The following is a 14,328-nucleotide window of genomic DNA, read 5'->3' on the forward strand; positions in this document are numbered from 1 at the left end:
GAGTAGTGCTCGTTGGCCCGCGCGCACAGGCCAGCGCCCCCAGCAGCGCAGCAGCGGCCGCACCACCCCGGTGCCCAAGCTGCCCCAGCAGCCGCAACCGCGGCCGGCAGGTGCCATCTTCCCGCACGGCGCAGGCGCCACCGTGCCTTGCCCAACGCGGGCAGGTGGGCGCGGCGCGCTCCCGCAGTGCCCACCGGGAGTCGTAGTCCGCTCCCTGTTAGCCTCGAGCTCATGCCCAGAGTCTGGACTACAAGTCCCAGGAAGCCCCTTGGGGCGCCCTTTAAGTCTTGTTCAGCGTCTTCCGCCAGGGACCGGAAGTAGGATCCCTGGAGTGACCATGGGGACCGGCGGGCGCAGGGGGACGCGGTCCTGGAAGGGCACCGAGGCCGCAGCGGCGGCTTCCTCCGCTTGCCTGTACCGTTGTATCGAGTGCAACAGGGAGGCCCGGGAGCTGTACCGGGACTACAGCCACGGCGTGCTCAAGATAACCATCTGCGTGAGCGCGCCAGGGGCGGGCGGGGTGCGGCTAGAAAGGGGACCCGAATGCGCGTGGGGAAGGTGTGGTACTTAGGATGGTGGGAAAGAGAAGGCTAGGCTGTTCTTGAGGACTTTGGCTAGACCTTGGTGTTCTAAGACTTACGACTCCAGAGATGCATTTCTGTGACTCCAGCACTTCACTCGCATGCCAGGCAGGAGGAAGATCACGAATTGGACGCCAGCCTTGGTTACCTAGAGAGGGAGACCTAGTCGCAAACGAATAAACGAGTGGGAGAGAGACGGGATTCACTTAGGAAGTAGGCGTGGTAGCAGGAAGCGTGTCATTCTCGTGTTGTGCCTAAGGAGATGGAAGTAATGTTTGAGGTCCGGTGCTGTAGAGATTTCATAGAGAAAAACTGTCTTTTCAGGGTACTTGTCAATTAAACAGTAAATAATACAATTTAACCAACATAGAAAGCATTTACTGCTGGCCAGAGATGTTGCTCAGTGGGTAGGGTGCTTGCCTGAAACCCAGCACCACATGAAACCTGGAGTCGGTAGTGCACACCTGTAACCCTACAATTGGGAGGTGGAGGCAGGAGGACCGGAAGTTCAAAGTGTGTGTGTGTGTGTGTGTGTGTGTGTGTGTGTGTAGTTCCTGCAAGAGCAGCGGGTGTTCTCAACCACTGGCCCGTTTATTTCTCCAGTCCACTGCACAATGACTTTGAGGCCAGCCTGGCTAAGAGACCCTGCCTCAAACCCCCCCCCCCCCCCGCTTTCTTTTTCCTTATTTTTTTTAAATGTTTAATATAAGAAGAAAATAAGGTAACAGATGTCAGATATTAGGTTATATGAGGTTTATTAAAGAACATGGGGGAGAAAGAAAGGGGGAGGGGTGCCCCAGAGAGAGGGAGAGAGAGACAGAGGAGATGGGGAGGGGCGAGGTACATAGTCCTGGGCAGGGCCACAGACACACAAACACACAACACACACACACACACACACACAGGTAGGTAGTGACACCCGCAGGTAGGCAGTGACATCACAGGTAGGCAGACTGCAGCAGAGTGCTAACACTTACACTCCTCCGCTGCTGGTGTTGTTTCCTCGTTATGCGCAAAGCGAAGGCAGGGGAAACTGTAGAGGGGTGCTGGTGACAAGGCAGACCCTGCTGACGAAAGTCAGCTGACCTAAGTGCTCGCTGGTGTGCTGGGTGCTACGAAAAGAGGGTAGACAGCACACAGCACGCAGCCTGGTACTAGAAGTAGCCTCTCACTGTAACCGTCTTCAGATGGCAGGGTGGCGTGCTTTCTTACCCTTCTAACCTGTAAGGACCCCGAGGTTAGAGGACGGTGGCTCCAGGCTTCTTGAAGCCCATGAAGCTCTGAGGAAGAAGAGCTCTTGTTCCTCAAAACTCCCTGCTGCACAGGCATCTGGCTAGGAAGGAGCAGGAGCTGGGAGCGCCCTGGTGCTGGTCTTTCCCCTCCTGTTTCCAAAACTTGTCCCTGTCCTAATCTTACACATGGGTGCTGTGCAAGGCTGGATTTAGATGGCATTTGAAAGGCACACAACGCTTTCTTTTAACACTGTTGTTGCATCTCCAGCCTTGAACCTTGGGCTCAAGGCGAAGAGATGGCTCCACATCAGTGGCAAAGGGAGGAACTCTGGGAAGGAGGCTTTGTCCTGAGCGTGTTTTCTCAGTGTGGTTACTCTTTAACTCAATCTTTGCTCAGAGAACTGAAAAAACCATGAACCTCTGTGCGCCCATTTTGACAGATAGATTGACATTTGAGGAACAGTACAGCCCTGTTTACCCAGAAACTGGACTGCATGGTCTTTCTTACAGAGGTGTGAGTGAAGTGGAGGGTCTCTTCCCAGGTGAAAGCAGATCTGTTTGTGTTGAAGTACAGGGTCACAGTTCCCCAATGCACTTGACTTTTTTCTAGGTTTTGATGTAACTAGAAGGTGGTCCTGGTCTGTTGTGTGCCTGTTACTTCTGTTTCATCCTGTCAGCCTTTCAGAATGGTCACTTTATTGCAGCCACTTGCTTTTTGCAATGAATGGTAGCGTTGGTGCAACTTTGAAACAAGCACTGTTTAACCGTCCGTGGGTTGTCAAACAACCTATGGTTCGGTATGATTTAACAACTCAGTTCTAAGTCTTCTCCCACAGTACAGGAATATAAGAGGAAGCTGAGGGAGTCTTGATTCGGGTGATACAGACTAGGGCTGCACAACCCAAGTGCATACACGTAGCACAGCACGGTCCACTGTGTCTGTAGTAGCCGACAGACATTTTCTTCCAGTTCTTGATCTCATTGGAGAAAAGCCCAGGCTTAGGATTACAGACAGGGTACCCTGACCTCTATCCACCTGCTGCTCTCAGAAACTAAGAGATTAAAAAAAAAAAAAAAAAAGAAAGAAAGAAACTAAGAGATTAAAAACTCCGTTGAATACCTTCCTCCAGATCCTATGCACTCTACCACAGCCTGTCAGCCAAAGTGCATCAGAGATTTACTTTTAAGAAATTATACTAAAGCTGGAGGGATGGCTCAGTGGTTAGGAGCACTGACTTACAGAGGTCATGAGTTCAATTCCCAACAATCACATGGTGGCTCACAACCATCTATAATGTGATCTGATGCCCTCTTCTGGTGTGCAGGTAGAACACTGTATACATAATAAATAAATAATATTTTTTAAAAAAGAAAAAAAAGGAAGCAAAGAAATTATACTCCCCAAAAGTGGATCTGAAAGTGGGATCTTCTGAATTACTTTTGTGCCTGGAGTGGGACTTTAAATCGATTTCCTTTCTGTTTGATATTGTTTTCTGAGGCAGACCTCCCTGCCCAGCCCTGCTGACTTTACTCAAGGTCTGCCCTCCTCTGTGTCTTAAGTGCTGGGGTTAGTCACCATGCCTGGCTCTCTTCTCAGATTCTTGAATATAAGTTTAAAATATCAGTATTTCTAGTTAGAAGCCTCTATTTAGTCGTCATGAAGCCACTTACGTGGGTACCATCTGTAATCTGCTGATTTTAGATAGATGCTGATATACTTTGTTGCTGGGAAAGTCCAAAACAGACTCCAATTTTTAAGTTCTTTAAATTTTCAGAATGTATTAACTTGTTTGCTCTAATATTATTTTATATTTTTATTTTCAGAAATCCTGCCAGAAACCAGTAGACAAGTATATTGAGCACGACCCTGTCATCATCTTGATTAATGCCATTTTATGCAAAGCGCAGGCCTATAGGCATATTCTTTTCAACACTAAAATAAATGTAAGTTGTGGCGTTTACATTTTCAGGTATGTGTGTATGTTCCAGGAGGATGTGCGGGTGACAGGGGAGCCGGAGCTGAGTTACAGGCAGTTGTGTGTCCCCAGCATGGCTTCTGGGAGCACAGCTCCTGTCCTCTTCAAAACCAGTGCACCCTCCTGACTGCCACACCCTCTTTCCAACCTTAGTTTAAAAAATGTTTAATGTTACTTGGTGTTTTCGCATTTAAAAGGAATAATAACAGTTTCAATCAGAATGAAACAATATATGACCATTCTAACTGGAGGATTTATTTTTCCCCTCTCTCATCATGTCCGGAAGTTTTCTAGAAGCAATAGATAAAAATTTTAAGAGTGTACAGTGCTTAGTGACTGTCTTCGAGGGTGTGGTCACAGCAAGAAGAGGCAACTGTAGTCTGGATTGCCTCTAGTGGATTACCTCGTAAAATGCTGACTGAGCAGAGTAAAGCTAAGCACACCCGGGTAGGGGCACAGCTCCTGCCTCATCGCTGAGACCTAACCCTGAGAAGCAGCAGCGTGGCTCACAGTTGGAGTCCATGTGATGGCGAGGCTTGTCAGTGACAAGGTGAGGCCACTTGGGGGCTGGGATGCAGGGCTTAGCTGCTTCCTGGCTTCCCTAACACCAGCGGGCTAGTGCTGTCCACATTCAGGCTTCCCTCTTAGGTTGCTACTCCTGTTTGCAGACACTCCTAAAGCACACTTGGAAGTGTACCTTATTAGTCCCATAGGGAGTTGGTTTGGTTTTGATTTTCTGACAGCTAGTATTTTATTCAGATAAGCAGTCTCATTACAGGTGGCCTAAGAACATTCAAATAAGAACTCAAAATCAGATGTTAAAGATTGGTCTTCAAACATCATAGCCAATGATGCCAAGTTTGCCTGTGATCTCTCCAGTATACAACCTCATTCACACCTCAGTGGCCACCAAACCATTCAGCGCAGCTTCCTTAACTGTGAGCTGTTTGAAGCTACCAGTTTTAGGACTTTGAATTCTCTTTTTCGCCCTCTGAATAGCTGTAGGGACTTGGGGAACCAGCTCAACCTTGGCAAAGTGCCAAGATGTAGCCAGTCAAGTGAGGATGACAGTGGCCACCAGTGCCAGGAACCCCCAAAAAGTTATGGACAAACTTGGCCGTGGTCTAAGGTGGAAGGTCTGTCTCCCCAAAATCCAGTACACCGTAGGAGACAGGTTTACCTGGACTTAAGAAGCAGACATTGAAAGAAAGACTTGTTTGTTTGTTTGTTTGTTTGTTTTAGAGACAGGGTTTCTTTGTGAGTCCCTGAAACTTTGTTTAGTCCTAAAACTTGCTCTTTACACCAGGCTGGCTTCAAACTCACAGAGCTCCACCTGCCTCTGCCTCCCAAGTTGTGGAATTAAAAGTGTGTGCACCACCATTGCTGAGCTAAAGAAAAGTACTTTTTCTTTTTTTTTTTTAAGATTCATTTATTATATACAGTGTTTTGCCTGTGTGTATGCCTGTGCAACAGAAGAGGGCACCAGATCTCATTATAGGTGGTTGTGAGCCACCATGTGCTTGCTGGGAATTGAACTCAGGCCCCTTGGAAGAACAGACAGTGCTCTTAACTGCTGAGCCATCCCTCCAGTGCCAAATTGGCATTTTTCATACTAAACTGTAAATGGTGTAATAGTGTGGGTGGAACGGACAGGTAAAATGCAAGACATCCTGTTAAATTTGAAACTGGGTAACCAGTGAAAAATGTCTAGCATTCAGTGTCCCAGCTATTGCATGGAATATACTTAAGACAGGTGATTTGTTGTGAATCTAAAACTCAAATTTAACTGGGTGTATGTTTTTATTTGCTTAGTTTGGCATTCCTAACCATGTGTAGGAGTAGACCATGCAGAAGCCTGCCCTTCTGGTCATCAAGACCCTTCAAGTGATGACTGTCGGTTTCCAGGCTGCTTAGCCACTGAAATGTCCTGGGGTGTGGGAGTCCCCCCAGCCCAGCCCAGTTAGCGTTGTGGATGGCAGTGGGGAGTGTTTCTAACACCCTCCCTGATGCTTCCAGAGCGCCACCAGAAGCCAGAGCCAGCTGAGGAGGCTCAGGACCTGAGACTGGGTTGGGTAGGGTCAGGCTCACACACATAGCAAACACGCTGGGGAAGCTTGGTGTGAGGGAAGGTAGCCCCATGGGGAGTTGGTAACGACTGCAGCATCTTACGAGCTTCCAGCTCATCTGCCCTATGTAGCTTTCTCCTTCATTGGCCTAATAGTCATTCAGCCAGAAGCTTATTTTCTCTTTTTTTAATACCTCTTCAGACTAACAGTTTAGGTGGTTTCCTAAAATCTGTAGATGAGGTGGGTGTGGTGGTGCACACCTTCAATTGAAACACTGAAGGCAGAGGCAGGTGGCTTTCTGAGGGCAGAGGTCGGTGGCTCTCTGAAGTCAAGGTTAGCCTGGTCTACAGAGTGAGTTCCAAAATAGCCAGGGTAACACACAGAAACCCTGTCTTGGACAAACAAACAAACAAAACCTCAAACAACAAAAACAAAGGCCCTTGAGATTAAATTCATTTTCTTGACTGTTCCTGCCTGTATAAATCACTTGAGTGTTATATTTGGCTGTGTTGGGGGGGATGAGTGTTAAAAATATGATAAAGGTGAACTGTTGAAAGCAAGGGTTCCTAGCTGGGGGAACACACTAGGGTCTATTCAGGAATTGCTGCAAAATACACCTGGGTTTTACTCCTACAAATCTGACTGCAGACTGGGTCCTCTGATGGTTCAAGTTTGCCATTGCCCCACGGATCCCAATAGATACCGCCAGTTAGGAACTTGTGACTGCGTAAGGAATATAACCAGGCAGTTAAAACATTGGAGGAACCACACGGGGACCGAGTGGACCGTGGTGCATGTCTACAGTCCTACTTGGAAGGCTGAGGCAGGAGGTCTGTCTGTAGTTCCAGACTGGCCTTAGCTACATAGCAAGACCTGATCTCAAAAAAACTGTAAGGGGCTGGAGAAATGGCTCAGAGGTTAAGAGCACTGTCTGCTCTTCAGAGGCCCTGAGGTCAATTCCCGGCAACCACATGGTGGCTCACAACCATCTATAATGAGATCTGGTGCCCTCTTCTAGCATGCAGTGTACATGCAAACAGAGCCCTCAATATACAATAAATTTTTTTAAAAACCTTAAACCCCACAAATGCTTAGCTGCGGTGTGCCTTTGGCAAGCAGTGAGCCTGGCGCTTGTCCACCTGACGCAGTGGCACTGTGTTTGACTGGCAGATCCACGGGAAGCTCTGCATGTTCGCTTGCTGTGTGAGGCGTACCTGAGGTGGTGCAGCTGCAGGACTCAAACCAGAGCACAGCCCCCGATGACCTGATCCGATACGCCAAGGAGTGGGACTTCTACAGGATGTTTGTGGTCGCGTCTTTCGGTAAGCAGGTGCTCGCTAGCTAGCACCTCAGTTCTGACTAAAGCCAGGACGCATGGTGAGACAGCCGGTGGCACAGCACTGGAGACTGTTCAGCTCTGCCACTAACCTGCCTTGTGAGTTTGTCTAAATCGCCTGCTTGCTTTGTCTTAAATGTGTAATGCATTAAAACACTTTAAGTTCTTACTGTCCACCTTGAAGGTTGCATCAGTCCTCTCATGCAGTGCATTAGGCTGACTGCATCACGCAGATGTCTCACAGTGAGTTTGCTGCTGTGGGACTAGGAACAGGGACTCCCCATACTTCCCTGTTTTGGGGAGCCCCTTCCATTAAATTCAGATCCATGGCTTTTCCTCTAGGGTCTGAGTTGCATTGAATTAATTTCTGTAACAATTTGATTTCTAGTTTCTATCCTTTTCTGCCAGTCTGTGGTGCACATCGGTATACCCAGCTACTCTGGAGCCCCTGAGGCAGGGGCATTGCTGGAATCTAGAAGCTTTGAGGGCAGGCTTGGCAAAACAATGAAACTCCATCTCAAAAGTCAATTCAGAATAGCCCTTCATTTAGTCACGAAGCACCGTTCTAGGAATTCTCCAAGTGTGGTGCCGTTCACATCACAGTCTGGACCATTTGCTCTCTTCTGTCTTCTCTGTCTGGCATCATCCCTCCCCTCCCTTGCATCTCATCCATCATCTCAGAACGCCCAGGTGTCCATGTCTGACCTAGACCTTCCTCCTGACCCTGTATCTGCCTGCTTCTTAGCAGCCCAGCTGTATAGCCAGTACATTGCCATCTCTAGGCCTGTCTTGCTCTCCGTCTGCCCACACTCCCCCACTGCAGGTTGCTAAGACCAAAGGGCTTGGTGTCCTGCCTGAAGCCGCCTCCTTTGGAGTCCTGAGCTCACTTACTGAAAGCCACACTCACTCCACCTTCAGAATAGCCCTACCCTGCTCCCAGGCACCTCCACATCTGCCTGGGACTTTATACAAGCTGGAGGCCTGGCTTGGTTCCCCAGGGTTCCCTTTCTGATAAGCTCAGTGCTTGTCCACGATGTCCCTGTATTTGACTTTGTGTCCCTGGGGTCTTCCAAGTATTGTCCTGATAACACTTCTGCCTCCTCCCTGACAGCCTGACTTCCTGCCTTGCTCTGCTGTGTCTCTCAAGGTGCACACCGTCTCAGCTGACGCTAATGCTATGGTTATTATTAACTTATCATTGACTTGCCTTCAACACTTACATTAAACCCAGTGAGTGTTTGATGTGTGTGGCTGCTCGGTAGGCATTTGGGTGGCTGAGTGAAGGACACACACTGTAGCCCGAGTGTCCCGTGGGACTGCTCATTCACTGCCCAGCATTGCTGGCTTACTTAAGAGCTATTCCATGGTCACAGGGTAGACGCTGGAGACGCGCTGACGTTCTTATCCTTTGGTACCCCAGAGTTAGGATGGCTTAGACTTGCTTACGTGGGCTTTAGTGACCCTGATACACATGCAGGCCATAATTAAGATGTAATTGAGACGCTTACAAGTTTGAAAAATGTGAATGATTTTTGTTATCTGTATAACTAAAACTTGAAATATGCAGGCCTATTACCGTGTACATCTTTCAGTAAGATTAAGGAAATACTCAAGGGGCTCAGTGGTTAGTCAACACCTATCTGGCAGTTTGGTTCCAAGCACCCACACCAGGTGTCTCATAACTACCTGTAACTGCAGCTTCAAGGGATCAGATGTCCTCTTCTGGACCTCCACAGACATTGGGACTCATGTGTGTATACCCACACATGCACAGGCATAGGTGGCTAACTGGGACTCATGTGTGTGTACCCACACAGGCACAGGTGGCTAACTGGTACTCATGTGTGTGTACCCACACAGGCACAGGTGGCTAACTGGGACTCATGTGTATACCCACACATGCATAGGCACAGATCACTAACAGTAAGATAAAATTAGAAGGATACTCATGCATATCACACAACACAAGAGCCAAAACATAGTTTCAGGTTTTAAAGCAAAGCTTTCCAGGATTGATGGCTCACACCCATAATCATAAATCCCAGAACTTTGAGGTGACCAACCTGGGCATTGTAGCAAGGCTCCAGCCCCCACCTCACCAAAAAAGAAAAAAGAAACCTCCAAAACGTATTGAAATCTATTTGTTAAGTCATGCCAGCAAGGTTGAACAGAAAGCCTGGGCCTGTGTGTGCATCTGTAAGGAAATGGTGTTGTATTACTGTTGAGCTGTTTGCTGTGACATCGACTGAGTTCTGTGTTGGAATTGGGATTCTTTTGTTTTTCAGGCTTAGATTTGGGTGAGACATCAGTATCTCTCTCATTTGCTCCATAGAACAAGCTGCCTTTTTTACTGGCATTTTTGCTTTCCTGTGGGTGGAGCAACCCAAGACAGCAAAAAAAGCACCGGACTTTGTTCTCCTGCTGAAAGCGCTGCTGCTGTCCAGCTACGGGAAGCTGCTGCTGATCCCGGCGGTCATCTGGGAGCACGACTACACGCCGCTGTGCCTCAGGCTCATTAAGGTGTTCGTCCTGACCTCGAACTTCCAGGCCGTCAGAGGTGAGTGTGAGCCTTTACCCTGGGGCCTCACTGAGCTTGAGCTCTCTGTAGACCAGTGTTGGTCCTGCAATGTCAGTGCCCGCACAGCAGGCACTTAGGCTCCTTCAGTTCAGCCGTGTGGTGCTCTGGGTCTTCAGAGCGTATCCATCCACACCATACACCTCTCCTGTAGGCCGCAGCGGCCTTTGTCACCTGCCCTTCAGGAATGGCTTTAAGGGCCTATGAGGAGTAAATGGCTTGTCCAGAGTTACAGTTGTCTGGCCGAGAGAAAATGCCTCCCGTATGACGACAGTTCCTGCCCGCTGACCGAGTCTTCACTTTTTAGGCACCATGAAAAGCGTTATTGTGAATGAAGCTGCTGCCTGGTGTTCCTGAACTGTGACGCTGCAAGTGAAGATTCCTTTCTATTAGTCTCTTCAAAACCTTCAAATTGGATGGTGGTGGTTGTTTGAGGCAGTCTCCCTGTGTAGCCCAGGCTGCCCTTAAACTTGTGGCAAGCCTTCTGTATGACGCTTGTGAGAGCTGGGGTCACAGGCGGGAGCCCCACAGCCAGTTTGTTTCTCTCTTTATCTCTTGGCTCTTTGTCTGAGAAGAGCTTGTTGCTTGTGGTAGAGCAGGGACAGTGTGGACTATAAGAACAGAGCCGCTCTCCTCAGCTCAGCTTGCAGTCCAGTCCTCACAGCCGGCCATGCAGCTCACAGACCCTGTCTTCATCGTCGTCATCGTCATCATGTCACGAGAGTTCCTAGCCATTGGCTGCCTTTGTTTCTAGTGACTCTGAACACCAGCCGCAGACTCTCACTGTTGGCCGTGCTGAGCGGCTTGATGCTGGAGAGCGTCATGGTCCATGTCTTCCAGAGGATGGAGTGGGACGTGGGCAGTGACTGTGCCGTCTACAAGTCTCAGGACTTCTGAAGGTACCGGGAACTTCTACTTTCCCTTGAGTTAATGTCCTGGGAGACATGAATAATGCCATCTACTCATCCCATATAAGCAGTGACCAAGGAGGTGATTCCACCTATGAGCTGGGATGGCTGACAGAACATGGCAGTCTGCTGGTGGGCAGCTGTCCCACCAAGGGAAAGTCTCTTCAGCATCTGTTTATGTGCCTGTGCATCCTGGGGAGGGGTGGCGCCCTATGACTCTTCCCCAGTGACTGCATGTTGGTAGGCCTGCCTCAACAGGGTCATCACAGCTGCTGAGAGCTGAGGGCCAAGGCTGTGGTCATGCCTGGCGGTCAGCATTCCAGGGAAGTCCCGTCAGGCACGGCCCTCTTCTGCTACGTGGTAGCAGTGTGGCTGAGCTGGTGCTCTGCAGGCCTGTCCCCCAGCACCCTTTTCTTCAGGATACTATATCTTCCAGGAGGGCTGGGGTGCTGGGCTCCCTGTGTTCCTCACGTGACCCACTTTGGCCCTGCCTGTCCTCAGAGTCTGACCCTCATCCATCTGTCGAAAACTGTGGCTTGCCTTTCCAGAGGTTCCCCCCTTCCCTCCTGTCGCCCAGTCTCTTCCCTCCAGATCCCCTCTGCTTCCACTGGCTCTGCACCTCTCAATCACACAGGCTCTGAGGAAGCTGCCGAGTGGTTCTCTGCCAGGCCCTTGAAATGCTTCTGCTTCCTGCCTTCCGTTTTTCCTGCTGAGCCTTTTGTGTCTACACAAGGTTCACACTTCTTGAGTGGGTGGTGTCTGCGAGCGTGTAATCTCCCAGGACTCAGTGGCCCCTGAGAACTGTCTGTCTAAGACCTGAGCCCTCACTGCTCTTGGCCAGGCTGCCTCATCTATCATTCATGGTGTTCCCTGCTTTTCTTGCCTTGGTTTGTGCTGTGTGCAGCCCCTCTGGGCCTGTTTCTGCCCTGTGGGCCCCTAACTCCATGTGAGGAAGCAGGATCCTAGGATGAAGAACTGCAGAGGACGCACAACCGGGAAGGGAGGCCGCACTGCCCCGCACTGCCTCCTCAGTCTGTCCACCTTGCCGGGGGGGGGGGGGGGGGGGGTGTGATGCTCAGCCTCTTCCTGGGCCTTGGGGGCGGGGCGCCATGGCTGCAGGGCCTGCCCTCCCTCCCCCATGTACATGTCTAGCTCTTTATTCTGGACATCCCGTGTGAGCGGCTGCCTTCCCTGTCTTCCCCTTTGTGAACCGCCCTGTCCATGCCCTGGGCCCACAGTCCTAAACGTCACGGGAGCTGTCGCAGCTGTGACCCTCATGATCTGTTTCTGTCAGACCTGCTTCCCCATTGATGCTGGAATTCTAGCCCTGCTTCCTTCCTTCCTTCCTTCCTTCCTTCCTTCCTTCCTTCCTTCCTTCCTTCCTTCATGTGAAAGGATATGCCTGCTCCTCCCAGAGCCTTCTCCTCTGCTCATTGCTGGGTCCTGTCCCCTGCCTGACGCTTGGTGATCTAAGAGCATGGCCCTCCATGTGATACGCTCACACGCCAACTGCTGCTGCTGCTGGTTCCCCCTACAGAATGCCACATTCACTCCTGAGGTGGGACATCCCTCCCCACCCCTCCCTCATAGCAGCTGCCTTCAATATTCTACCCTAGGTGCCCGGGGCTATGTTCCCTCAGTGCTTCTGTGTATCTGGCTGTCATGAAAATCAGCTCGTGGGTCTTTAGAGCCTACTGGAGTGCAACAGGGTGCTGGTTTTACTTACAGATACCTAGGCCATGTAGCTGGGCTCTTCTCTGACTAGCTCATAACTTAAAATAACCGATTTCTACCAATCTACGTTCTGCATGCATCTGTCCTCCTCAGTTTCCCAGGCGAATGCCCTGCCTTAGCTCTACCCCAGAATCCTTTCTGCCTGCCATATGTCCTGCCTTCTATTCTACCCTTTCCTATAGGCCATGGGCTTTTTAATTGACATGTAATGCATCCACATAATACACAAGATACTCTCTACAACAGAGCCAGGGTCTTCCTTGATAGCCTGTCCTTCGTTCTGTCTCTGTCTTCTTGAAATCACACCAGGGAGAGGAGACCCTTTGGAGTGCTCCCCTGCGCCTGCCATGGCTCCCAGCAGCCTTGGAAACAAGTCTTCTATGGCGATCAGAGCAAGCCCTACAACGTCTTCCTTTCTTGTCCACAGCTTTATTCTCCACTCTCTGTGGCGGGACCATCTACCTCAAAAGAGAAACCAAGGTTCCTGCTTTGTGTGAGTGAAGCCAAGACTGGGGATTTCTGAGCATAACTGGACCCGCGGAAGACCTGAAGCACCCAGACACAAGGCTAAGGGCCCTGCAGTCACACCCGAGCAGGCACCAGGGTTCCCCAGTAAATCTAAATTCTACATTGCTGCTTTAAAACTGTGTTTTGTGTTTTGCTGAGAGAAACACTTTTATGTAGTCTTTCAGAATAAATCAAGTTTTTTATACATTTTTGATTCAGTCACTAAGATCATTTTTTGAATTGTCTGAGCCCACAATAACTAAGGTAAGTGTCTCAGTTGATGCTGTGATGAAACACATGACTAGGGTGCTTTATAAAAGAAAGTGTTTATTTGGGCTCATGGTTTCAGAGGGTTGGAGTCCATGATGCCGGTAAGAAGGCACAGTGAGCACTGCCCCCAGTGACACCCTCGAACAAGTCCACACCTCCTAATCCTTCACAAATAGTTCCACCTACTGGGAACCAGGTATTCAAATATATGGGCCTACTGCATGGTGGTCCATGCCTTTAATCCCAGCACTCATGAGGCAGAGGCAGACTCTATGAGTTCAAGGTCTACAAAACGAGTTTCAGGACAGCCAGGGCTGTTACACAGAGAAACACTTTCTCAAAAAACCTACACGCCTCTATCCCTATGAGGCTGTTGGTAGACGTGGATGCGGCAGTAGCCCCACCCATTGATTTAACGCCCCCTTCCCATTTTAGACAAGGTTTCACTGTCTCATCCAGACCAGTCTTCAGATCCCTGAGCTCGGCACGTTCTCCTGCCTCAGTCTTCCGAGTGGTTGCAAGTGCTGCTCAAAGAACCTAGTCAAGAAATCAGAGCCAGCTGTGCTGGTGTAATCCCAGCTACTCCAGGCTGAGGCAGGAGAGTCAGTTCCAGGTCAATCTGGGCAACACAGGTCAAGGTCAGTCTGCGAAACTCAGGAAGACCCTGTCTCAAAATAAAAAGGGCTGCGTGGAGCTGAGTGCTAGACACTGCGCAGATTGTGTGAGGTCCTGCGGGCCAACCAAAGAAAAGCTCACAGCAGTACTGAACAACGCTAAGACCAGCCAGCTTCCCATGGGCTGCTTTGTGAGGAGAGGGGTCCTGTCCTTGATGTTGATCAATGATGTCGTGGTAGTGTCCTCCCACCCCCCACCCCCGCTCAAACAGTTCACCTGTGCTGTCAGCCAACAGCTCCCAGTGGTTCTCAGCATTGTTAATGAAAACCTTGAAAGGCAAATATGTTGGAAAAGCCTTAGTAAGAGCGCACATCTGCTCTGGTTGTTTGAGTTTGTTGGTTGGTTTTGGTTTTTCATTTTGTGTTTTTGCCATCCTGGGTTGGGCACAGGGACTTAGACATAGTTTATTAAAGCAGACATTTGGTAAGGTAAACACACCTGCCGTAGAGCCTGACCCTCACTGAGTTC

The 14,328-nt window shown here is 49.7% G+C and overlaps 1 protein-coding gene across 1 annotated transcript; it reads left to right on the forward strand.

The window, feature by feature from the left end:
- The first annotated feature begins 318 nt into the window (after positions 1 to 318).
- On the forward strand, positions 319 to 12,995 carry LOC127186486 (protein ARV1-like). Its single transcript, XM_051142833.1, is given in 8 exon segments — positions 319 to 496; positions 3,638 to 3,757; positions 7,026 to 7,047; positions 7,050 to 7,076; positions 7,079 to 7,177; positions 9,524 to 9,748; positions 10,521 to 10,665; positions 12,836 to 12,995. Coding segments are annotated over 7 exon segments (795 nt in total). The 5' UTR covers positions 319 to 337; the 3' UTR covers positions 10,664 to 10,665; positions 12,836 to 12,995.
- The last annotated feature ends 1,333 nt before the right edge of the window (positions 12,996 to 14,328 follow it).

Source organism: Acomys russatus, unplaced genomic scaffold (genome assembly GCF_903995435.1).
Source record: "Acomys russatus unplaced genomic scaffold, mAcoRus1.1, whole genome shotgun sequence".
In the NCBI taxonomy this organism is placed as follows: Eukaryota; Metazoa; Chordata; class Mammalia; order Rodentia; family Muridae; genus Acomys; species Acomys russatus.